This window comes from Lytechinus variegatus, chromosome 3 (assembly GCF_018143015.1).
Source record: "Lytechinus variegatus isolate NC3 chromosome 3, Lvar_3.0, whole genome shotgun sequence".
NCBI lineage: Eukaryota > Metazoa > Echinodermata > Echinoidea > Temnopleuroida > Toxopneustidae > Lytechinus > Lytechinus variegatus.
The window spans coordinates 4,873,278-4,901,270 of record NC_054742.1 but is presented as its reverse complement, the minus strand read 5'-3'; the positions used below and the strand labels follow the sequence as shown (position 1 = coordinate 4,901,270).

At 34.8% G+C, this 27,993-nt stretch overlaps 1 protein-coding gene across 2 annotated transcripts in view; it reads right to left on the bottom strand.

The window, feature by feature from the left end:
• The window catches only part of LOC121410046 (PTB domain-containing engulfment adapter protein 1-like), a 47,473-nt gene extending 23,004 nt beyond the window's left edge, over window positions 1-24,469 (bottom strand). For both annotated transcript variants that reach the window (XM_041601882.1, XM_041601883.1), the window contains exons 1-5: window positions 24,385-24,469; window positions 15,699-16,052; window positions 15,051-15,115; window positions 13,125-13,196; window positions 2,758-2,856 (exon numbers count right to left, since the gene is read on the bottom strand). In XM_041601882.1, coding sequence (XP_041457816.1) covers window positions 2,758-2,856; window positions 13,125-13,196; window positions 15,051-15,115; window positions 15,699-15,729 — 267 coding nt within the window. In that variant the 5' untranslated portion in view covers window positions 15,730-16,052; window positions 24,385-24,469. The remainder of the gene's footprint in view (window positions 1-2,757; window positions 2,857-13,124; window positions 13,197-15,050; window positions 15,116-15,698; window positions 16,053-24,384) is intronic.
• Between the last annotated feature and the right edge of the window lie 3,524 nt (window positions 24,470-27,993).

Genomic DNA, 27,993 nt, shown 5'->3' with positions numbered 1-27,993 from the left:
CCTCTAATGACCTTTGACCTTCCCATGTGACTGGGATACCATTATTTACCACCCTAGATTGGTTGTATTAGGACCAGCAGTTGTCAAGTTAGGCATCATACATTTGTGACGGACATCCACAATTTGGCTCTGGAAGTATCGCCTTCACCTCCAGTGGGTGAGACAAAAATGAAATAAGTTTCACTCTTTAATAATGGAATGGTAGATGAATGAAATTAAAGTTTGATATCAGATATTCAATTGCAGCTCACATGGCATTTTTGTCATAATTCAAGCTTTCAAGGTTACATGTGTTTGAGCAAATTTAAAGTAAACTGAACATAAACCAGCATGAGATGTTGATAATAATGACAACAGGATACATAAGCCGACCTTACAGAGAGGAAAGGTCAAATCAAATATTCAGACAATGCTACTTCCTCTTTCACTACAATCCCATTTTGCAAGAGGACTGCATGAGAGATTTCTATATACATGTACCCAATAACATACAATATTATAAATCATAAACATAAGAAAAGAAAAAGTTCAAAAAATCAAATCTTATCTCCTCAAAACTACACTAGTTCAAGTGAACATGTAAACAGGGAAATTCTGGGGAAGTAAAGGGGGGAGGGCACTAGTGTCCCAACATGTCTGAAGAATCTAAGATTCGTGAAATTTCTCTTGTATCACAACCTTGGTTTATTTATCTTGTATTGTGGTACCATCTACAGATATACGGTGTGCCTAAAAAACTATATGCTTTTTAAATAATAACTATTATCACTTTGGGTTGAGAGACATACATGTATGTATGGAAAGCTAATCAAGTCAACTTTCACATGACACCAGAAAGCTGGAAAACTAATCATGCTTTGTGTGAGTACTACCAACTTAAACATGGGGTAAATTAGGCTGGGCAGGAATTAAACTTCAAATTTCTTTCAATTTTTGAGAGGTACATGTACATGTAACTTTGGAACTTGCAAAGTTGAGGGTGTTGTGATGAATTAATGATCATATTTGGATGTTTGAGAAAATTTCATAATTATATTGAAATTAATGCATGAGTGAACATGAATTGCTATGTTTAGTGCAGCATTTTAACTTTATTAAATAGATATCAGCAAGGGGTTCATGGGAGTCTAGGAATAGGCAGGGGCAGCAGAACTGGGGAGGGGGGGGCTTCAGCCCCCTCCACTTTTTTCAAAAACCCATGTACAAAAAATAAAAAATGACCATATGATCATGATTTTTATCATGGTCAGCCCCCCCCCCTTTGAAAACCGATCCGTGGCCCCTGTAGGGGGTGAGATAAGATTTAAGCGGGTGAAATAGGTTGACGGAATAAGGGTCAACAGAACATTTAGCCCCCTCCCCTACGCCATCCATTTTGTTCAGATCAAGACTGATTGCTAAATCCAGGGTGGACTGTCAATTTTATAATAAATTCTGAAAATTAGGGCATCAACTTTTACCTAGTAATCATTTAATCATCAATTTATCATTCAGTATATCAACTCGATCAATGTGATCAATCAAATATTCAGCATCTTCAATAAATTATTTCATAAATCATCATAATCAGTCAATTTCTTATACCCCTTTCATAAACCCAATTACTATGAATTAGGCAGCTAATAGCAGCATAATTTGGTCGTAAAATTGGAGGAGGACAAGAGTTATCCGCATTACTCTGATGCTGCTATTATCCGCATAATAGCAGCATCGGGACAAGATTTTGAGTTTATGAATGCATTTCCAAATAATGCGGATAATTGCCATGGTGCGGTCACAAGGTCACCCTTTTCCAACACAACTGCATCGGAGGGGCGTGTCCAGTTGTCATGACGATTATCCGCCTTTTTCGGGATGGGCGCTCGTAAAAATAACGCGGATTATTTTCGGAGTTTGTGAACGCAACTTTTATTGAATTATCCGCATTACTCTTAGGCGGCTAATTGGAGGATAGGTTTCTGGAAAGGGTATTAGTAATCATTCAATAAAAAAAATGACATGTCAACAATCAGTCACTTGGCAGTTAAGTTTTGAATAACATCCAGGAAGTGAGATAGAGACAGAGAGGAGATAGAGGTGGAGGGGGGGGGGGGGGTAAAACGGATGGAAGGGGTGGCTAAATGTTCTGTTGACCTTTATCCCATCAACCTTCTTCACCCACTTAAGTTCTATCTCACCCCTATTCTCCCACCTTTCATTAACAAACTGCATAGATCCACATACAAAAATAAAATGCTGCACTAAAAATTGCAATTCACGTTTACTCATGCATTAAAATTTCAATTAAATAACTCATGAAATTTTATCAAACAACAAACAGATCATGGATGTAATTAATTCATCATGAACCCCTCAACTTTCCAAGTTCCAAAGGACTTGCCTCTAAAAAACTGAAAGAATTGGAAGGCTAATTTCTGCCCAGCCTAATTTTCATACTCTTGGCAGTGTTCACTCAAGCATGAATACTTTTCCAACTTTTTGGTGTCATATGAAAGTTGACTTTATTGGCTTTCCATATATTTAGAACTTTTCCCCCAAAGTGATACATTTTTATTTGGCAGCCATTTCAAAAGTGTATAGTTTTCTTTGGGATGCACTGTAGTCAGTTCAGACTTACCTTGGCTTGTCTATCTTGTATTGTGATTTTACCATCTACAGATATTAGCTTAAGTGGATGAGCCTGTGCCTATGAATGTTTTTAACAGAAATATGGCACAAATATGCTGTGGATCATCATCATAGTGAATTCAGACTTACCTTGGTTTGTCTATCTTGTATGGTGATACCATCTACTGATATAGTGAGTTCCATCTTTGGAGGTTTAGCACCTTCTGATCTCTTTACTTGTTTATTGAACTGGAAGAAAGGAATTTAGACATTTCTTGTTAAACTCAAAGGATCAAATCGTCAAGTTCAATGGGAAAAAGCAGGAACTAGGTAAAAACTTGACGGTTTCTAGTGTTCCATGGCATAATACATTTTTAACTTTCATGGACCAGCATGAAGATTAAAAAAAAAAAAAATCAAACAGGTTGATAATCTAAAAACTTGCACAAAAAGTGGACTGTGTAAAATCAAGTTTGCATATTAGAATAATCCATTTTATTTCGAAAATGAAAATCATTATTGGTAGAATGTAATACAACAGAGTATAGATTGAGCATCCAGGGTCAAATAAAGTTGTAGTCAAAGACTATTTGACCCTATCCCATGTACCAGAGTGCCTTGATAAAAGAGAAAGTGCCCGGGGGGGCCACTTACATTGACGAGTGGATACCATGCGCGACCAAAAAAACACGTAAAAAGGATGTCCTTTTCACGATAGGGCACGTTACGTACGTAACGTGAAAAGGGTGTCAAAAACACAAAAATAATGAAAAAAGGGTATCTATTTCGCTAGTAAAATTACGTGTTTAGGGTTGAATTTGCGGGTATGATAAAACAAAATTAAAATGTTTATAAAGGATGTCCTTTTTTGCCCCAACACTACGTGTTTAGAGTCCTATTTGCGCGAGGTGTAGAAGGTGGGGTCGTACTAAACCAAATAAGGTAAAGCCGACAACCAAATTAAAGGACCCGTAACAATAAAACATTCCTGTACTTGTTTAGGGGTTCCTTTCAGGGAATATTTGCCAGGAGTATCGTTTTGTTTCCAATACTTGTTAAGGGTAGGGTTTCACATGCCAATACTTGTTAAGGGGTGCATTTTCAGAATATTGAAATTACGTGTTTAGGGTGCTTTTCGAGACCCCATGGTCGCGCATGGTATCCACTCGTGAATGGAAGTGGCCCCCCGGGAGAAAGTGGATAATCATGAAGTAGGAACAAAAACGTATTGCAAAAAAAAAGATTTCAGTGCTACATCATGATGACCACTAAAACTTGAAAGCAACTTTTACTGCGCTGCGCCATGTAAAATGTAAAGCAAATGAACTTTGCATATACTTTCAAAAATTTGAATAATTCCCCCTTGAATGGCCTTTTTCAGGGTAAGCTCTATTTGTATTGTGTCTGGAAATTCTGGATTGGATTGGATTGGGAAAAGGGTAAGAAAATTAAAAAAAACACAAATACAAAAGTGATATGGTACAGTAGTATAATTAAACCTTTATGCCATGGTCACATTTGTTCTACGGCGGCCGTACGGCGAGTCGAAAACAGCCGTTTTAACATTTTTTGTCCAACTACATATACCGGTAGGTGGTTTGAATCAAAATTGATAAAACGGCTGTTTTCGACTTGCCGTACGGCCGCCGTAGAAAGAATGTGACCATGGTATAACTGTTACAGATACATGCACATGTATGTACATGAAGACTGAAAAAATCCTACCTAAATTACATTCTAATAGTTCACAGTTTTGTACACATACATACATACACCCCCCCCCTGCCAAAAAAAAAAACAGTCAATATGCATTACAATAACAAATGGTTTCCTTCACAACTTCCTCATTCAAATCCTAACAATACCCTTCAATTCAAAAAAAGTTTTAGTCTTTTATCTGTTTGCATTATTTCAATACATGTCCGTTTGTGTTCCAGTAGACTGCATTAATCCAATACTACAGTTGTACATGTAGCCTACAGTAGCTGAGCATTCAGGACCTACTCTTTGAGAAGAAACCTTCCCTTTCAATACACATTGTGTACAGATTGTATTTCAGAGAGAGTTTTGTAATTGGAAGAAAACTATAAAAAAATTGTGGAAAAAATGTAATGAATGAGGTGACTGGGTTTAGTTCTACATGTACATCAATCTAGTGAAAATTGCTAGCAGGACTATAAATTCATCTCATAAAAAATCATCTTTATTAAAACCAAATTTGGTTAAGATGATTTTGTTCCCCTTCATTCTTGACTTTCCTAATATAGTCTCACTGGTTCTCAATCCCCAAAGCAATCTGGAATAAAACATAATCATTACTTTCTGGAGAAATAAGAACAAAAATATCAGACCAGAAGACATGGGTCCCTGCAGTAAAATCTTTACTTCCTAGTTTACATCTAGAGACATCATGTCTTGCTGTACACACATTTGACCAAATTATTTCCAAACACTCCCTAAACAAGTTTTTTCTTTGTGTGCAAAAAAAAAACCTTAACAAGTTTTTTGCGTGCTTAATTTACACAATTTGGCCCCTATACAAGTTGTCGCCAGAATTTGGCTAGTCTTTAAAAAAAAAGTTTGGAAAAAAATACCCTAAATATGTTTGACCCCAAGATTGACCATTGACCAGTCTTTCGAAACCACCCTTTTTCTTGAAAATCTCTGTTTTTTATACAAATGTCTAAAACTGAAAAAACACCTCTTTAAACATGTTTTTTTTGTCATGCCTGTGAACAGCAATATATTTGACTGGTCCTACAAATACATATTCAAAGTTTCCTACAATGTACATGTAATCAGTGTCATCAAATGTAAACAAATTAGTTATTCCATAGCAAATAGGTCCATGTTATTCCATCAAGCATGTTTTCAGATTGTAAAGCAATTTTTAACTTCCTTTTCCCCATACTCTACATGCCTAGTCACCCTAGTGGTACATGTACAGTGTGATCTACTGGCCAAAACAAATATACTCTGCATGCACGTTACAGGACCTGAGGGATATTTCATGAAAGATGTCAGCACTGAAAAGTTGCCATTATCTAACAATGATAATAAAAGAAAGACACAAGCCCTCAACCAATAAAAACAAAGGAACTTTGTCAAACTATAACAAATGTTGATAAAAATTGAAAGTTGTCTCTGATCCACCCTCAAGAAAAAAATAATAATTATAATACCTGTATACATTCTCTATGTCTCTTTTAAATCAAATTCAGTGTCTTAAAAAACAATACCATCTTGTATTGTTTAAAAACTTATTTACTAGTTACTAATGTTTGGCCTGGGACTTTCAGGTATTTTTGTCTTCAGTACCCGTGGTAATTTTCGGGCGGGTACCCAGGTACCCGAAAATCATGTCGCATGAAATATGACTGGTGGAAAAAGCCCATAGGTGACCTCCAGCCCCTGCGCCACATCGCAAGCGCTAGCCAATTATGAATGGAAATATAAAGCATGCGCAGTGCAAGCCTCCTGTGCTGGCACCCACGCAGTATTCCATCGAAACAAGTCTACAACACTCTGTCACCTCGTACCAAAATCGACCTAGAATTCCACTTTCCTATATTTTATATGAATTATGAACGGTATTCTCAGAGGATCTGTTTTCTCACCGATACCACACAGGTAAGCAAATGATTTCTTCTTGCTTTTCTGTCAAAATCTTATGAAGTAGCGTCAATGTTACATCGTGTTCGTGAGTTTGTAGAATCTATAGAGCTACGTGCACAAAGTCAATTGATTTCCAGGTTTTGGAGCTTCAAATGCGCCAGCCAATCACAATCATGTTACCATTTTTGGTGTATGAAAATGGTAACACGAACGTGATTGGCTGGAGCTTCGTATGCTCAAGCTGTAATTGTGCAAAAGAAACATGGCATCGATTCAATGATCTCACTCACATCATCACCTGAAAAACATGTATCCATGGATATTTCAAGGGTTCTTGTCTTGCACTATAGATGCAATACAATCAAATATAAGCAAATTTCGGGTATCGGGTATTGATTTTTCTACCCGGGTACCCGAGGCTTCCGGGTGGGACCTGGATACCCAGGTTTTAATCCCAGCCCTAACTAATGTGCTTTCTAGATACAAAAGGGAAAAAAATCTCTTTCATATCTGCATAATCGAAAGGATGGGCAATCCTTTTGATTATTTTATTTATTTTATCTAACATATTTGCAATTCACTTTGTTTATTTCAATTGATGCCATTTATGTTTATTTATTTATGTTATGTATTGTATTTTTTAATAATCAGAAAATAAATGAACAAAAACAAATAACCAGATACACGTACATGTACATGATGCATGAATGTAGCAGACATGTGGACAAAGTCTCTTGCTTAAAGAGAAATTCCAATAGTTGCAGTAACACTGATTTCATGAGAAAGTCTGTAAAACAAGGCTTAAAGACCCAGACCGGACCCAAAAATGAAATTGACAAATTATATACCAATCGAAAGCTTATAAGCTACTAAATACAGCATTGTGAGCTTTATTCATTTTCACCCTTCCCAGCTGAGTATTTTGCTTAAGAATATTCTAATTATCGGGCTTCGAACCCGGCTTAGAAAATAGGCTTTATTGTGCTTTTCAAATGCCTCGAGACCGTGACGTCACGTTGTGTAAGAAGCGTCGCGATTCCATAGGTTTGTACACAGAAAAACTGGGTTATTTTTTTGCTTTCCAGATTAGGCATTTCATTTTCTTCACTTCCATCACAGAGTGATATCACATATATTTTTTCCTACATGCTTAAATTATGAAATCTACAGTTTTGAATTAGTTTTTGCCATATTTTATTTCCTGCTTATTTGGCGTAGATTTCAAATCTATCTGCTTTCAGATTATGTATCACAACTTTTCCTGACATAGCAATTTAGGCCCAATAAGAGCCAAACAAAGAAGTCACAAAAAAGGCAGTGAATAGTTGTAGGTTTCCATCAATTTCAACAGTGAATAATTGTGAGTGCCATTTTCATCTGGAAATGAAAAAAAAAATTGGATTCATAATATAGAAATGGAAGAATATACCCAATGCTTTTGTACACAAACCTATGGAATCGCGACCCTTCAGACACAACATGACGTCATCCTTTCCAGGCGACGTGGGGTGCTCAATCGAAGCGTACTTTGGAGGAGCAGTTTCTTTGATTTTTATCTAATATTTCTAAAAAATGGAAGGAGATGTATAGAATATTTTTGGTATATCTGTATTGTATGAATCATTGCCTTTCTTTAAATATATGATTGTTTTTACACCGGTCAGGGTCTTTAATTGTCAGTATATCATCGAGGATCTAGATCTGGTACAGTTACATAAACTGAACTTTGTGAAATCTTGAAATCTCCGCTGAAAAATGTTCAGACTGAAGATCCCCAACACAGATAAGCGCACGTTGGACAGTGCATAATTATTGCTTTGAATGTCGGCCCGTCGCTCTACCCGAATCCTGTGCTTATTTGCTGATTACACAATTTCTTCCAGAATCCTTTGGCACATACGTTTTATACAAACAGACACTTTGGTGGTCATTTCATTGGATTCTGTACAAAGTCATTTTGATATCGTTACCAAACTACAATGTAGCATTTAACTTTAAATATTATACTCTTGCTCATCTCCCCCAAATCTCTTTCTCATGCCTGTATCACAGCCTATCCTCACATTATATGCAATGCCTACCTCACGACCACAAGTTACAGACAATATGGCCAGTGAACTTGGCCTCTCTGATTTTACAGTACGAACTGAACAGAAGAATGCCAAAAATTGCACCTCCGAAATTAATCATCCAAACCAAATATAAATGCTTGGACCAGAGATTATAAAATCTCATTTCCTGGTTTGCAAAAAATGAAGACGAAGTGACATTTTAGATTATTATCAAAGGTCAAATCCACCCCAGAAAAATGTTACTTTGAATAAATAGAGAAAAATGAAACTACCATAGTGCTGAAAATTTCATCAAAATCGGATGTAAAATAAGAAAAAAGACATTTTTAATTTTCACTTATTTTTCACAAAACAGTGATATGCACAATTCAGTGACAAGCAAATGAGATAGTCGATGATGTCTCTCACTCATTGTTTCTTTTGTTTTTTATTGTGTGAATTTACAATATTTCATTTTTTACAGATTTGACAATAAGGACCAACTTGCTTGAACCATATGGTATTAAACAATGCTGATTCCACATGTTCAGTGAGAAATTAATCATTGCTTCACTTGACATTGAGGAGAAAATTTGAATATTTCATATTTCATATAAAATACATGTACAAAAGAAATAGTGAGTGGATGATGTCATCAGTCTCCTCATTTGCATACCGATCAGGATGTGCATATATAAAGGGACGAAAAGATTTACTATCCAACTGGAGGCCTATCAGTCTTTTAAACACTGATTACAAAATATTGGCATCAGTTTTGGCAGAGAGATTGAAACCAGTATTAAGATCATGTATTTCGCTTGATCAAAATGCCTACTTAAAAGGCCGTTTTATTGGAAACAGTATAAGACTTATTGATGATGTGATAAATTATATGACAAAACATGAAAAATCGGGGGCTATTTTATTTTTGGACCTAGAAAAGGCCTTTGATAAAGTTGATAAGAATTTTCTTTATAGAACCCTTGAAAAATTTAATTTCGGTAATAAATTCATAAGTAATATAAAAGCCTTATATGCTGATGCAGAAAGTTGTATAATGAATTTAAATTGGCAGTCAGTTTATTTCCCTCTAACTAGAGGAGTAAGACAAGGTTGTCCAGTGTCTGCCCTGTTATTTTTAGTAGAACTTTGTAGAATTTTTATCAATCGATTTGAATAAGAATGATAACATTAAAGGTATTATTTTGACGAATAATGTAAATAATTCAGTTGAGATCAAGATAAGTCAATTTGCTGATGACACCACAGTATTTGTAGCGGATGAACTGTCTTTAAAAAAAGTAATGGAAAGAGTCCAAACCTTTTGCAAAGTTGCTGGACCATCGTTAAATGTTTCGAAAAGCTCAGGTTTTAGCTTTGGAAATTTTAATTGCAATTTTTTTTCAAAAGATTGATTGGAAAAGTGTGTTTATAAAAAATCTAGGGGTGTATTTCAGTAAAAATATGTTTGATGCTTATGAAAAAACTTGGAAAGAAAAAGTTACAAAAATTGAAAACCAAGTATTATTGTGGAAATGCCGGTATTTAACATTTTTCGGAACAGTTACAGTATTAAAATCTTTAATTCTTTCAAATATAACCTATTTAATGACTATTTCCCATGCTTGATCACATTAATAAAAAAGTTGAACAAATTATATTTAAGTTTATTTGGAAAGGGCGAGATAAAATAAAAAGAAAAACAATGATTGGTAGAACTGAAAAAGGAGGAATAAATATGCCTGATTTTGTCTCACAATGTAACGCCCTAAAAACAGTTTGGCTAAACAATCTATTTGAAAACAAGGATCACAATTTTAGATGGAAGTTCCTTCCTGAACTACACCTCAATTACTTTGGACCGAATTCACTTGTTCTTAAAATGCCTTTTGAAAAAGAATGTCAAATGCCTGAAATGAAACAACTTCCACTATTTTATCGTCAATGTATAATTGCTTGGAAAATGTGTAATAACAAACCCTCTTTTGAAAATACAGGTGAAGATATTAGGCAACAGTTGTTATGGGGTAATAAAAACATTTTGTATAAGAATAAATGTTTGTTGTGGAAGCATTGGGTATGCTCAGACATTCTTGTTATTGGAGACATTATTAACAGCGATGGACTATTGGATATATTGTGTATTCATGCAAAACTAAAGAAAAAAGGAAATTATTTATGTGAATCGAAATTAATTTGGAGTTGTATACCAGAAAAATGGAAACATTTTGGTTAAAGAAAAACATTGCTTAAATCATTCAATTGTTAGCTACATGTACTTTCAATTGAAGGACCATTATCCTGTTATACATATTAAACAAAGTAAACATTTATCTTTTAAACTTTCTAAAATATTATACAATTGTCTTGTGGATAAAAAGTTTATAACCCCAAATGTTGAGCAATATTGGTCACTTTATTTCAAAGAAAATCTGATTTGGAACAATATCTGGAAAGAAAAAGTTACTTTCATTGAAGAATTTCGTTTAGCTGAACTTAACTTTAAATTTTTGTATAAACTTTTGATGTCAAATGAATATTTGTTTCGATTTAAATTGGCAGAATCTCCACTTTGTCTTAAATGTAAAACTATTGACAACTATTATCGCTTATTTTATGATTGCCATTATTCTAGACGATTTTGGTTAAAATTCAGTAACTTTTGTGTTACCATCAATCTGAATATTAAAAATGTGGATATAAGTTATAAAGACATTGTGATTGGTAGACATGGTGGTAATGGACATAACGTTATATCTTTCTTTAATGTATTAATCAATTTAGCTTCTTATACAATTTTTCAACAAAAAAGAAAATAAAATTTTAAAGAAATATTTGAAATATTCATAGAAGAAATAAAATGGAGAGCAAATATAAAAAGAAGTATTTTTTGGAAAAAATGCAAAACAAAGATTGAAAAGTCAATTAAGGCATTATGTTTGCTTACTATTGAAAAAGTATTTAAAATTCTTTCTTGCTATATTTATAAAATGTTGTTTTTTTTATGTTGAATTCTAATGTATATCATGATGTTGATTTGTTTTATTTTTGTTCAATATACAGTGATGATGTAAATGAGAACATACAAATAAAAAAAAATAAAAAAAATGTGCATATATAACTGTTTTGTGAAATTAAGCGAAACTTTGAAATGTCATAACTTTACTATTTTACGTCTGATTTTTATGAAATTTTCATTGATATGCTTGTTGGATTTTTCCTTTTTATTCACCTCAATTTTTTTTGTTGGGGTGGACTTGTCTTTTAAAGGACAAGTCCACCCCAACAAAAAGTTGATTTGAAAAAAAGGAGAAAAATCCAACAAGCAAAACATTGAAAATTTCATCAAAATCGGATGTGAAATAAGAAAGTTATATTTTAAAGTTTCGCTTAATTTCACAAAATAGTTATATGCACATCCTGGTCGGTATGCAAATTGGCAGACTGATGACGTCACCCACTCACTATTTCTTTTGTATTTTATTATATGAAATCTGAAATATTCTAATTTTCTCCTTGTCAAGTGAAACAAAGTTTTATTTCTCCCTGAACATGTGAAATTACCATTATTTTAGCAGTTTACGGTTAAGTTAATTTGGTCCTTATTGTCAAATCTGTAAAAATTGAAATATTATATTATTCAAACAATAAAGAACAAAAGAAATAGTGAGTGATGGACATCATTGACTCTCTCATTTGCATATCGCCGAGTTACATGTATGCATTGAACTGTTTTGTGAAAAATAAGCGAAACTTGAAAATGTCATAACTTTCTTATTTTACATCCGATTTCAATGAAATTTGCAGCATTATGTTTGTTTGATTTTTCTTTATCGATTCAAATCAACAATTTTCTGGGGTGGACTTGACCTTTAACTTTGCAAGGGACACCATGAATTTAATTCTATCAGTCTATGATATAATGCATAGAAATATTTCCTTCACTTATTTTAATCTGGGTTAATCTGGTACGATCATGGCGATAAAAAGATGAAATATTAGATTCTTCTTAGCATCTGAGATTGTAGCACTTGCTCAACATTGTGATAACTTTAACAAGACCGGGCTTCTGGGGGGCGGGGGGGGGGGGGGGTGAATCAACCCCCTTTTGAGATCTCGGCCGCAGATCCCTTGAACACCATGAAAATTTGCATGATAATAGTGTGGGATGTAATCACGGCTGTATGGTTAATTTTTTCGAAATCAGCAGATTTTATTTCATATGAATTAATTGTGCTAATTTATGCAAATCATGTAATTTCATAGAATTAATTGTGTTAATTTATGCATAAATCATACTTTTTGCTCTAATTCACTATTAAAACTTCTATTCATGGTGTAAATATTCTTTACACCATTGCTAACAATTCCAAATTTAAAAATCCTTGTTTGAAAATAAATGTATTTCATAGTTTAATTAATTTTTTTTACCTCTTGTTTTTCTTTGTTTTTCACCAAATTTATAGCAGAACCTTAATTAATGATTATGCTACATGTAAAATCAATTAATTTCAGCTGATGATAGTAAAAATAATCATATCTTTATAAATAAGGTGAGAAAACTCAATTAACATGACTTTGAACACAAAGTCACGTTTTGAGCAATTTTGGGTCTGACATGCACTTGATACGTAATACAAATGTATGTAATTAGCAAACCACATATACCTGGGCATTGTAAATTTGGTCTTTAAAAAAGGCAAGACTTGAAAGTCAGCGAGCGGTGTGGTAAAACAATGTCATGCAGAAGAATGGTCGTGGAAAATGTTGAGGGGTGGGTTGATTTAACCCCCCCCCCCTCGGCTGGATTAGGGTTAAAGAACAGGCTAATTAAATGATACATGTATTTACCTTTAACTTTGTTACAGCTTCTTTGACAATATCAGCTCCCTTGGGGGATGATACATCTACTGCTCCAAGGTACTGTTAGTAAATCAAAAGCACAGACACTTTTTTCTTCACATTTCAATTGATTGATTCGTCTATAAAATATATTTTACAAAATATTTCATGGAACTTTAATGTACTGAACATACTGTATGTTAATTTAAAATGATGACAATTCTATCATGACCATTATTATTAATCAAGATACTGACTAAAGAATTATTATAAAATGCAGTACATGAACATTTCAGTTTGGGGATGTGTGATTCAAATAAATTATGCTTGTAGAAAGTAAAAATGAAAACATCAAGGCTCTCTGTAGACTATCAGACTCAGTTTCAAGACCTACTATTACATCCTATATAATGAAAGTTACATGATTTATAATTAAAATGGAAAGAACAAGTGGAATATTTCTGGCAGTCATGCTTGCATTACACATTACACTTCTTTGTCATGGAAATCTTCAGACATACATTAAAACAAACAAGTGGAACGCCTCTAGCAGTCTCACCTGGATATAGCAGCAGTGCTTCCATTGAAAACAGCTAATCATTCACAGAAGAAAACACTAATTAACATGATACCGTAATAGAGTATTATGTCCATTGGCCCAAAATGACCTTTGATCATGATCATGTGACCTAAGACATGTTCAAAACAATCATTCATACTTGATTACCCTTAAGCCAATGTTTCATGAGCTACATGTACATGTAGATCCATAAACTTCCTAAGTTATGATGACAATTCAACACAACATGGCCAGAGTTCATTGACCTTTAAATGACCTTTGATCTTGGCCATGTTCCTGAAATGCACACAGGGTATTCAAGGATACATTGCTGCTCTTATGTCCAAGTTTCATGAACTGGGTCCATACAGATGACAATTCCTCAAATAACCCCAACATTACCAAAGTTTGTTGACCCTCATGACCTTTGACCTTTGTCATGTGACCTGAAACTAGCATAGGATTCAAGGATACTTGATTGCTCTTATCTTCAAGTTTCATGAACTAGATCCATACACTTTTAAAGTTATGGTAACATTTCAAAAACTTAACCTTTGTTAAAATTTCGATATTGATCCCCCCAACATGGTCTAAGTTCATTGACCCTAAATGACCTTTGACCTTGGTCATGTCACTCATGTGACCTGAAACTCAACAAGTATATTCAGTTATACTTGATTACCCTTATGTCCAAGTTTCATGAACAAGGTCCATATACTTTTTAAGTTATGATGACATTTCAAAAACTTAACCTTGGTTAAGATTTCAATGTTGACGATGCCGCCATAGCCGCTGCTATCGGAAAAGCGGCGCCTATAGTGATCGCTCTGCTGTGCAGGCGAGACAAAAATATCGCTGATAGAGGGCATTATAAGTCGGCAGCATGTCATCTACTTTTACAAATTGGCCAAGTTCGATTTTTTCACTGTCATAAGTTCAGTGACATCACAAGGAATAATATAAACTTGGTGTCAAATTTCTAATGGTCATCTTGACCATGTGAGGGGTCAATACATGTATATGGTCAATAGGGGTCATTTTTTAACATCCTAATCATGTCGAGTGATACATCAAATTGTTTGTCCTCTTATACTGAGCAAAAAAAAAAGTACAGCACCATATACCTTCAAGATCAAAGGTCAACAAACTTTAACTAAGATGGCAAATTTTACTAAAAGTGTTATGAAAGATCATTTTTCATGGGTTTTTCTTGTCAAGTGTTTTTTTTTCATGTTTAACTTCAAAAATCCTTATCCAGCAGATATAAAGGGTTAAAACAAGGTCATTGTGGTCAAAGTGAGCTCATATGGGAACAAAATACATGAATACTGTGTGAGTCCAATCTTCAATTGCAAGCATGAATTGAGTCAACTTACTTTCACATTATAGACAACATGACCAGCTGTCAGAGCTGCTGCAGAGTGGACCCAAGTCTTTGATCCTGTTCCAATAAACAATTGTTTTTAAAAATTAATTTAGAAACAACAATTTGCAGTCACCAACAGCTTCAAAATTGTATGGATTTTCCATCTTGTGCAATCATACATGTAAATTTAGCTTTCCATTCTCAATAGAAAATTAAAGGTTTTTCTTATTAAAGAAGTTTTGATTTTACAGAATAATAAAATTCATATCAAGCATAGGCCTACATGTAGATCGTTACAATATAAATTAAATTTTATGACATCTTAGGTGTTTTACTTGTCTCTTTTCAGCCTGGATTACTCCTTTAAAGTCCCATACATGTATGTGCATAAAGCATATTACCAGACTAAAATCAGCCAAAAGCTTTATGACTGACAATTTTAAAATTTAAGCATTGGGGATAGCTAGAAGTATGACATACATGTAGCATACTTTATATCAAATAAAAATAAGATACAATTATTACATCAGTCAAATTATATCAGTAAAACTATTGAGCTACATGTACATGTGTGAGGAATATAAAAAAAAAATGTACACTTAAAAAAGGGAAATATTTGGAATTTCTAAGCAAAGTTAAAATTAGTTAGCAAACATACCACTTTTGACATTATTCCACTTGGCACTCATGGTGAAGTCATCTGCAGTACATCAATCAATCACAATTGTAATTCCACTTTCAAATAACTTTAGTTCTCCAGCTCACTTTTGCAGTTCAACGGCTTCACATCTGAAGTAAATTTCTTAGCTCTATCTTTGCAATTATCCACACTTTCCTTGGGTAGTGTATTTCATTCTCTTCTGTACAGTGTAGTCCAACAAGCTTATAGAGGGCATCCAGTCAGTATTTCCTCTTGGAAAGATCTAGTCAAACAGACCAGGTGAGTATTCATCAAACTCGATTATTCAGAAAAGCAGATTGCTCAGATTAGCTACATGTAATCAGTGAAAGCCTGCAGTATTGGAACAGAGAAAGACAAGGAAGGAAAAAAATTATAGTACAAGTAATCAAACATCAACTCAATCATGCACACAAATATATTTCCAATATTTTGAAGTTGACACAGCAAAATTTCTATCACCAGCTAATATCATATAATGTGTTATGTGAGCCTATATGCAATGATTGCAATCCCACATGGCAAATGCCTAAACCCTACCAAACCAGACCGGGCTTTTTTGGTGTTCTATGACCTGGGGGGGGGGGGGTGAATCAGCACCCCTTGAGATCTCAGCCACCGATCACTCAAACGCCATGAAAATTGTCATGATAATAGTGAGGGGTGTAATCTACAAGGCTCAATATTATTTGATATCTGCAATTTACTGTTTTAATACTTGTGGGTCTTATTTTTCTTTCATTTTCTTCTCCTTCATTTCCTTTTTTTCCCTCTTTTTTTTGCTACATACATCCCCCTCTCTATTCTCACCTATGAATTCACAAGCTTACTCTTGGCATGCTTGCTCTCCTTTCTTGCTCCCACCTGCTCCCCCCTTTTTTTAAAATTAATTATATAAATTAAATCTGTCTCATTGTATGCATCTGCTCATTCAATTTCTTGTTATTTCTAACCATTTTTTTTCCTTTAAAGTATACACACAAAGAAAATTCACGAAAGTGATGATTATAGACAAATTATATATGGATGGAAAGGTATTGTCTTTTTATACACAAATATGTCACTAAAAAGTCTTATAGATGTCGTGGAAATGCAAGAAATGAAATTATTAGACACCCTTCTCAGCCCCCCAGACCGACAATCATGCAGCCGAAAACGGTCGAGAATAATGACGTCACACAATCGACGAGCTTATCATCTCTCTGTGCATCATGCACTGAATCACCTTACTGACCTGTTCAATGTCATCCGAATTTACCGTTTTCTTCATGTAATGTGATATTCAATTTCTGTTTTTGACAACTTCAGACCAAACGTGAATCAGAACTGTGTTCCTTTGCCCGTTTTTATTGAATTGTGGACTGTAAAGACCGATTTTGTCCACTGCAGTCGTCATTGTGTTGCTCCACTCCAGTCAGTGAGTGAGTGAGTCGCTGCCCAAATAATTATAAGTAGAGAATCTAATTTCAATTTTTTTTTTTCAATTTCAATTTATTTTCTCATAAAATCCATACAAAAACACAACATATACAAAGCATCGTATTAACAAAATAGAAAAACAACAACAACAAATAGAAATAAACATTGGATTGAATATATGAGAGGGACAGCAAGAAAGGAACGAGCCTTGTGATTAGCTGACCCTATAACATAATAATCATGAACTTGAAAATCAAAAGCAGCAATTAAGAAGTAAGATTTAATAAATACAGGACTGAATAGAATCTCACATGAAAATGAAAAGAGAAAAAAGAGCTGGTAGGAACGAGGAAGGAATATAATTTTTTTTTAAAATTCCGAACCAAAAAAATCAATGAGTTTCGAACCAGGATCCCCACACTCATAAAAAAAACCTCTGTACGTACAGATTTGTCCATAGACCATGTCTTTATCTCTTCCGGGTTCATAATGATATGTAAACAAAGTGCGTTCGCTGCTGTTGCCTCGCAATGCTTCGGCAATCCAACTGCAATTCCAATCATTTCGCGATGGATATTGCCGTGTTTTTTGTGGTTCCTGAACTCGCTATGTAATTAAATTTCACAATTTTTATTCAGTCGTGAAGACGAATGTCTATGCTTTATATTGATAATAATATCAATGTGGTGCAAGCATGATTTCTAAGTGAAAATATGCTTTGTTTATTCACGTATATTTCTTGAAAACAAATAATTTTTTCTAAGCTAAATATCGGTTACCAAAATATGTTAAATGTGCATTTCATTACTGTTCAGAAATTTCAAACTTTTATCTATGTAATAAGACCAATCTTGAGAGGAATACCGGTAAACAATTCTAAGAGCAAAAAACGCTGATTGAAAAGATCGTCTTCAATGGGCTGCTGTCAGCTCAGCTGCTCACTGCTCTTGGTGTGACGTCACTCAGCTGGAGCTCGCCAGAGGACGGACGAAGGCAGAAATATGCCATGAAAATAAGTCATTTTTGAGAGCTGATTTCTGCAAACTCTAATCACTATTTTAAAAAGTGAAGTTATATATCTGATTAGTAATACTTCCCCTTTACAATGATGGCCACAAAAAGTCATTATAAAATACTTTTGATTCTTCGGTTGTGTACTTTAATGGTCACTGCATGTTACATGTATGTATTTATTTATTTTCTCTGTAATGTGTTTTTTATTGTAAACTCACATTGTTAGTCGTTAGACTTTTTGATGAGTATTGTTGAATAAAAACAAATTGAAACATTCAAACCCTACTTTTACCTCAACAAATAACATTAACGCATAATTTGCAAAATTATCATTATCTATAAGTATTTCATAAGATTACAGAATATTGAACGAATAAAATGTCAAAATTATTTAGTTAAATCAATTTTTATGTTGAACAAGGGTCTCTTTCCTAGATGAAAGGTGTCTCTAAAAGGATGTGTTCTAAATAAGGGAAATAATGAAAATTTTGATTTTATCCAGTTATGTTTGTGAATCTTGAAAGTTTTTTTCTCTTTTTACCTCATAAAGTAAGATCCATACATCAATTCTACAATAAGTAATAAATAAAACATCATTTGATTTCCTTTTATTGAAATACATGTATATGATTTTATGAAAACTCGTCAGTCGTCACTCAGAAATAAAAGGTTCAGCAGGTGACGATGAAGACTAAATATTTTTCCGATACTATTGATATCAAATGATGTCGCGGACTTGGAAGACAAGATTTGCCCGGTTCGCACACGTGCGGGGTTGGCTGGTCTGTCTGTCACTATAAACTGTCCTCTTTTCTTTACTTTGCATGTTACTTCTTTTCCTTTCTTTCTTTTTTCCCCCTTCTTTTTCTGTTTTTTTCTCTCTCTCTTTCTTTAATTCCTTCTACTTTTCTTATTTTTGGGGGTATTGTTTGTTTTTTGTAATGTCTAATTGTTTTGTGTCTTGTCTGTGTGTGTGTGTGTTTGTGGAATGTGCACTCGAACCCTTTTCTGTTTTTTTTTTAATTGTAAATTTCATTCAGTCTAATCAATGTTGAGCAATCAATTTTCTGCATAACTATAGTATGATTTTAATGGTTAATTTTTGTTACTGAATTTATCCACTGTATATGAATATGTGGAAAGACTTCCATATGTTCCCTCCACTTATTTTAAAAAATACCCCCCCAAAACCCCCTTTTGTCTTTCTTTTTTTCTTCTTACTTCCGGTGGGAACTTGGATTCGAACCTCTCGCTGCAGAACGAAGCATCTCCAGTTTGTCGCCATACTCACTGAGCTAGCAGGAATTGTTGAAAACCATGGGTTTCATAACGCTTATCTTCTTCATCTTTCCTTGGTTGGCAACCAGTCAGGATTGACTATTTTTGCCACAGCTTTTGTTCATTTTCAGTAGCTTATTATATATTTTTTTTCCATTCCTTTTTTCCTTCTCTCTCTTTTAATTCTTTTTTTCTTTTTTTTCTTCCTCTTCTTTTCTGTTATTTTCTTTGGTTTTTTTTTCTTTTTCATGTTATTTTTTTTTCTTTTCTTTTTGTCTTCTCTTTCCTTTTTTTTTCTTTTCTTTGTTTTCCTTCTGTTTCCTTTGCTTTTCTTCTTTTTTTTATTCTTTTTCTTTTTTCTTTTCTTTTTTCCTTTTTATTTCTTTTTCTTTCCCTTCCTTTTTTTAAAATTAATTATCGTGTGTGTATGTGTATTTGAGTTTTGTCAGACGTGTATCAATCAGATATGATTATTTACGTCTGGGACCGACCTTTAACATCACCATCTGAAAGACGTGACCAGGGCTCGAACCTCTGCATCAATTTACAGGCGCACGCCACAACGCCCAGTTATATCTTCTTCTTCTTTCCTTGGTTGGCAACCAGTCAGGATTGACTATTTTTGCCACAGCTTTTGTTCATTTTCAGCTTATATATTTTTTTCCTTCTCTCTCTAATTCTTCTTTTTTCTTCCTTCTCTTTTCTGTTATTTTCTTTGTCTTTTTTTTCTTTTTCATGTTATTTTTCTTTTATTTCTTTTTGTCTTCTCTTTTCTTTTTTTCTTTCTTTCTTTTTTCTTTCTTTTCTTATATTTTGTTTGCTTTTCTTCTTATATTTCTTCTTTTTTCTCTCTTTTTTTAATTCTTTTTCTTTTTTCTTTTCTTTTCTCTTTTTTTCCATTTTATTTCTTTTTTGTTTCCCTTCCTTTTTTAGAAAATTAATTTATTTTTCTTTTGTATGCGTTCTGATTCTTGCAGCATGTTTGATTTTCTTCTGCTACAGTAAGCTGCAACAGAAAAAGCAAAAGTAAACTGGATTTGTGGCCTGATAAATCTCCAGGTTTCGGGAAACCGAAACTAAAGTATAGGATGAAAGTGAAAAAAAACAAACAAAAGGAGGAAACAAAAAAAAAAATTTGAAAATAGAACTAAAACAAACCAACAAATAAACAATGAAAATTCTCTCTTCATCCTTATCTCCTTTCTGTCCCCCTGGCGAATCACCAAATTAAAGAAACTCAGATAATCAGCCAAGGGTAAGAAAGGAGAAAAGTCTCCTTTCTTCCTCCTTATTCAGATTTTATATAGTCACAAAACGAACCAGTGCAGATTGGGTTTCTAGTTCTACCTTAGTACTCTTTAAAGGAGAATGAAACCATTGGAACATGATAGCCTGTGTGAAAACAGAAAAATCAAAGAAACAGATCAACAAAAGTTAGAGAAAAATCGGACAAATAATGAGAAAGTTATGAGCATTTGAATATTGCGATCACTAATGCTATGGAGATATCAAATTGGCAATGCGACAAAGATGTGTGATGTCACTTGTGAACAACTCTCCCCATTACTTTAGTATATATTTCACTTGAATTGCCTCTTTTATCACATCTATCCATAGATCATGTGTTCTTTCTACATGAGGGCATGTATTACATATTTTTTAAGAATACATCATGGATAAATGGTTTGTATCATCATTAGAAAAAGCAAAAAGAGACATTTTGAGGGTATTTTATAGTCCACCAAAGGAAAAGTTGTTCATCAGTGACATCACACATCCTTGTCGCATTGCCAATGGGAGGATCTCCATAGCATTAGTGATTGCAATATTCAAATGCTCATAACTTTCTCATATTTGTCCGATTTTTCTCAAATTTTCTCTATTCTTATTCTTTGATTTTTCTGTTTCTACACAAGTCTATTTGTTCCAAAGGTTTCATTCCCCTTTAAGAGATCCATTATTTTTTGGGAGGTTGAAAGGTTTGTTTCTGTAAGTAGCATGGCCCTCTCTATTATATATTTGGGACATTCGATTATAAGAAATGCTCAACTGTTTCAAAATTGTTAGGCCTACATGTATCACAAAGTCCCATGGGGTGTATATTAAGTCTTTTTAAATCGTAGTTCAATCCTATTACACCAAAACGGAGTCTGTGGATAATGGTTTCGTGGAATCTAATTAGGGAACAAAAAAAGGGAGAGTTAACAGTAGGATGGTATAATTTGAGTAGGCCGTGGGATTCATTCCATCTTTTTTGCCATTCTAGATTGTATCTTTTGAAAATGAGATGTTTTATTTCTGTTAAAGATAATTTGTTGTTGATTTCAATTTTTTTCTGCAATGCATTTTTTGCTTTCATGTCTGCCATCTCGTTTCCACTAATACCGCAGTGGCTGGGGATCCATTCAAAGTTTATATCTATGCCTAAATATGTTAAATTTGTTAATAGGGTAAGAATTTCTGAGACAAAAGGTACTTCTTTTTGTTCTGATATTGCTACGAGGGAGCTTAATGAGTCGCTATACAATTAATGCACATTTATGAGTGTGTTATGACGATGCAGCACACTCGAGGGTATTTACAATTATGCGAAAGCAAGAGGCGCTTGCGCCGAGTGCTTTTGCATAATATTGTGAATGCCCGAGAGTTGCTCGCATCGTCACTAACATCACGAATCTTAAAATGTGCATTGTTTTATAAAACGGGTCGGCAAAATGAATTTTTCATGGAAATCTTGTTCAAATCCCTCCAACTTGTGTACGATCGCACAGACAAAGAGATCACAAGACTGTCAATTATGACATCACAGGCGTATCTACTATGCGCGCCTAAATAAGCGCATCAAAATCCTAGCCAGCCGGCCTTACTGAACGCGTATCAGTTTTTACGTGCTATTATATTGGAACTAAACTAATGCTGCACAAAATATGCACAGTGCTGCACAAAAAATGCACAGTGCTGCACGAAAAATGCACGACTGGAAGGTTGCGCATAATTAAAGCATGACTTGAATACGCACTCACCATTGGCTACATTCTTGAACCCGTTTTATAATAAATATTACTACTCCTACGTATACATCAAGATTTTCTTAACCAGTTGAGGGCTAAGATAATTGCTGCTAATTCAGCTCTATATCGTGTGTGTGTATTTGAGTTTTGTCAGACGTGTATCAATCAGATATGATTATTTACGTCTGGGACCGACCTTTAACGTCACCATCCGAAAGACGTGACCAGGGCTCGAACCTCGACCCTCTGCATCAATTTGTAACTTCCCCACAGCTTGGATTACAGGCGCACGCCACAACGCCCAGTTATCGTGTGTGTGTGTGTATTTGAGTTTTGTCAGACGTGTATCAATCAGATATGATTATTTACGTCTGGGACCGACCTTTAACGTCACCATCCGAAAGACGTGACCAGGGCTCGAACCTCGAACCTCTGCATCAATTTGTAACTTCCCCACAGCTTGGATTACAGGCGCACGCCACAACGCCCAGTTATCAACCGATATTACGACTAGTCTACTCTCCAAGAGTATTGGGTATTTATTTTTCTGACTAAATAAACCGATGCCATTGGGAATTACACACACTCGAATTTTTGACGGAATAAAGCCATATTTTGGTATGTATCCGACTTTTCCTTCTTAAATCTCTTAGATATATCTGTTAGATAATTCTCGATAAACCTTCTCCATATTTTTGTTTTCAATTTTAGTGGAGGGGACATATGGAAGTCTTGCAGAATAGGTTAATAACAGGACATTTCGTATGATTATATTAGTATTATGGATCATTATTTGTCTTTTGTGAAGTGTGAACAGTGTTGACTATTTGAATTGTAATATTTTACAATGTACCATCACTTTGATTTTGAACTGAATGAATAATAAATATTATTACAAAACAAAAAATTACTTCGGCTTCGTGAAACGGAAAGCACTGATTTGTCGCCAATCTTCCTATCTCGGAAGAATGGTCCTAGGACGTATGGTGAGACTACTACATATCGACCACCTCTTTTGAAACCGACCACCTTGCGCGCGTTAAAATTATTGCGTATTACAAACGATACGCGCGGGAGAGTAGGCGCAGTGTCCATAGAAACGGTAAGAATCGATTTTACGAGAAAAAAAAGAAGCAACAAAAAGTAAATATTTAGTAGAATTAATCAAAATTGTATTGACCAGACCCAAACCCCGCTGAAAAACCAAGAAATCCGATAGGAAACGGCTTTAGAACAAGTATCCGTCGTCAATCGTCGAATCATGTGCCGGAGCTCGCAATGGAAGTAGTGAGACGATCATTTAGCATGTTGACATCACAGAACTGATTTGGAAGAGTCAAAATACTTCGCCACAGCGACAAGAATAGGCCGTAAACTTAGTGTATCGCGAGTGGTCGGTTTCAAAAGATGGGTGCAAATGAGCAAATGTAAAATCGTCGCATTCGTTGTTCGTCGATATATACGCTGATTGAATCGAAGTCCCCGTGAGAAACATGGGAATCTGATCTGCTCAATTTTCTGCACAAATGAGATGAAAACTGGGTAAAATTGATGAACATTTTTGCAGATACAATGCTTAGAAGATTAGGTGGTCGATAAGGGGTAGTTCCAACCATACCTAGGCTACGACACGTATCGCTCATTTCGTCATGCAACAGGCCCATTGTCTATAGGGGTAACCCTGGGAGCTCCTGGCCGCCAGGCGAGGGGGTGCTGCACTGCTGGCAAGTGCATCAAAGCCTCACACGTACTCGTACTCGCGAGTTAAAACCAACCTAATACGCGGAAGCCAAGCTTCTTCATAATTCATGACGTACGGTACCAGTATTTATGTCGCAAAATCATAATGAAAACCCCGGTAATTTAAATTCAAAATGATTGAAGTGATCAGCTTACTAAGTTAGTGATAGCTAAGTAACACATGGAATATTATCAATACTTACAGAGCCACGCAGAGGTCGGAGTAGAATAAGAAAACGCAGATACCAAATTTGTACCGGTAGCGCGACGCCCCAATTTATTGGAGTTACGTTGTGGCCCGTTTGGGGGGGCGTGCATGACGACCGATCTCGATCAGGAAATCCGTGATCTCTAGCTCTGTATTTGTATACGTCGAGCTCGCGCTTTCCCCACTAACTTTAGTATTTCAGGGGCATCATGGGAGGGGGGGGGCATGGGAGAGGGTGGCCACTAGCTGTAATTAACTTATTTTTTATTGGGGGCGCGCGGCCGAGGGTAGGTCATAGCAGACCCAGAGTTAAATACGTAACTCTATGGGGTAGGTCTACAGAGGTACCACAATCACTCTGTCTCAATCAGAAAAGTGGCCTTTTTATAATGTAGGCCTAGTAGTAGCCAAAATCTGACCGACCCCCCTCCCCCCGGCATCCTCCCATTTTTCTTATTCTTCCAGAGTGTGTGCTGCTTTGATTATAAGGTGATTGTGTGTGGAGCTTTTCCTCGACAGGCCTACTAATTCTCTTTTTTTAGTACCACATTCATAATTCACTCAACAAAAGGAAAATGATACAATGAAAATAAATATGTTATTTGTTTTTTGGAACGAAGTACAGGACTAACCAAGGACTAAATACAGAAAGGCGTATACCATAACAAATAAAATTTACATATTAATGATTTCCAAAAAGAAAATTGAAATAATAGATCAAGCACATGCACCCTACAACTGAAATGGAGAGCTAGCCTATTGCAAGAATGAACTCGAAGAAGGAAAAAAGAGGAAGGAAAAGTGTGACAGAAGAGAAAGCAGAAACAGAAAGGAGGAAAAGAAGAAGAAGAAGGATCAGAAGATGATGATGAAGAATAAGAAGTAGGAGGATGAGGAGAAGAAAAAGGGAGAAGAGGAGAAAGATAATTAATGCATTTAGTATAGTTTACAATAATCACCAACCTACCTATACCTTCAAAAAATTAGATGATAATAATAATGAAACGTTTTTGTATAGCGCAAAATACATAAGCAAAGTTGCATGTCTCTAAGCGCTTTTTACAAAAGGAGTGGAGATGGAGGGGAGAGCAATGGGTTCTCACATTGTTTACAAAATGGTGAATAAATGTGTTTTCAAGCAATTTCCAAACTTTTCGTATGGTTGAATATTTCTAAGATATTCTGGCAGATTATTCCATAAAATAGCAGCTGCATGTGAAAATCTTTCCCTATATGAATTTATCACAGTATGTGGGACCTGTACTAGATGAGCTGACAGGTTTAATAGCATAGACTAAGAAGAGAAGAGGAAAGATGGAGAGAGAAATAGTAGATGATGAGAGACAGACAGAGAGGGGGTAAGAGGGGAGGGGGGCCCGGGAGGGGGATAATTAATGGAAAGGTGAGTGAAACGAGAGTAGAACTCTTCCTATATATGTCATGATTACTCAATCTGTAAAAAGTAATATCTGTCAGAAATTGCGGCTCTTAAGATCCCACAAGAGCTAGTATGCTTATTGTACGAATAGTGTCCTTATTTACATGACAGAAATCTTCTTGATCTGTCGTTTTCTTTGGTAATAACACAATTTCAAAACGTATCAATGTGTTTCACAATTGTTTGCCCTAATGTCCTCATTCAGTTGTGCATATCATTCTAAAATTGAGCTAGGTTCTTGTTTTCAATGGCTCTTGATGTAGGGGGCATGACTGCATGAGCTCAAATCCATGATGCCTTTTCCCATATTTTTCCTCCATATAAACATTCACCTCTTTTTTTTTGCATGCTCTCCAAGTAAAAAAAAAATCATACACGTTTTAAGCAAATATGCCCTCCCTCCAACATAAGGAAAGTATCTCCAGTGGGACATTCTTTCCTCTGTCTTTCTTATTGAATTTGAGTATGCATGGTTCTAATTTTTTATTTACGGGGCATTTTTGCAAGTTTTTGAATTTGCACAAAGAGACTATATCAAACTTACCCTGGCTTCAGAACATGGGGGGGGGGGGTGAGGTTTCAGAGAAGATGCAGGATCAAAGAAATTGTTTGGGGGTGTTTCTGACAAATCATGAAAAATAGGCATCTTGGGACGTTTCAAGAACACCGCCCCCCCCCCCCACTTCTTGATAACCGACAGTAATGAATTAAGTTCCTTTTGGATTGGCAAACTAAATTACTCATAAAACACATAATGAAATGATTATTCTTCACATAAGCTAGATCACAGAGTCTAGCAGCTTTATTGACTGTACTTTACCAATATAAATTTCAGTGAGCTCTTTACTAAAAGGGTGATTCATCAAACCTTAAAAAAAAGATCATTTTAGTTGATGAAACGCAAGTATATATGTAGGCTCATATCTCAATTTTAACAATAGGGAGTCTATCAATACATCATTAACATACATTGTAATGACTCTCAGGGTACAGATGTATTCAATTGTATTATTGCAAGTTTGCACACACAATGAAAATGGGTTGATATTGATAGCCTCACAATCAATGGAATGGCAGCCTTTCATCAGAAAACACACATATCATTATATCATCAAACATAAAGATGATATACATACAGTGTTGTTAGTATTGATTCTCCATTGAGGTTGTTGATTTCTGGGAATTCGTTATTCCAATAAAAAATACATGTATGTATATTAATTCCAATTCTGCATATTATATAAAGCACAAGAGCAAAACTCAAATAGGAATATGTATATAGTTCACCATAAGATGGTAATAACACTGTGGAAACACAGCTATCCAATTACAGAAGGAATAACATATAAAGTTTTATATAAATCATACATCCTCCATTCTCAATGAAAAGCAACAATATAATTGAAAGCAAAAAACATGTGTTTGGCATTTGATTCACGGTTGAATTTCAAAGACAGGCAAACTGCAGGCAACTGATGACTGTCATTGATAGTAATCACACTGGAAATACTGTATTTGCAACAAGAATAATCAAAGATCACATGATATTGCTGACATCTCTCCAATTCCATCAACTTCGAAGTGGTAGAAAAATAAGGGAGTTATTGACAATTCCTATACGGTAGTACAGAACTCAACAAAAATATACATTAAGAATCAAACAAAAATATACATTAAGAATCAAATGTTACTGAAGAAATATGGATAATATATGCATGAAATACTTGGTGCAAGTTATTATTACAATGAATTCTTAAAAGTTCATTCTCTTCTCTGATAAAATAGAAAAGAAATACAAATGATTACTGCTAAAGCAATACATTGGAATGGCTAAGGCTGACCAATTCAATTCTGCATTGACAAAATCAAACAAATATACCACAATCACATGAAATCCAGTTTTAGAGTTTCACAATATTTTGGAAGAAAGATCACATAATACAGGGATGGTTGTCTGTCTAAAAGAAAGAATACAAACTGAATACTTGAAGGAAAAACAAATATTGAATCTAACCATAGGTAACATGTATCAAATGAATATCTTTCATCTCAATATGTAATTGAAAGAACTCAAAGAAGAGATTGCCATTTGGTCTACACCCTCCTTTCATGGTCCAATACTGGTTTGTCCAAGACCACTTTGTTTACACTTGCCATTTAGCCCTT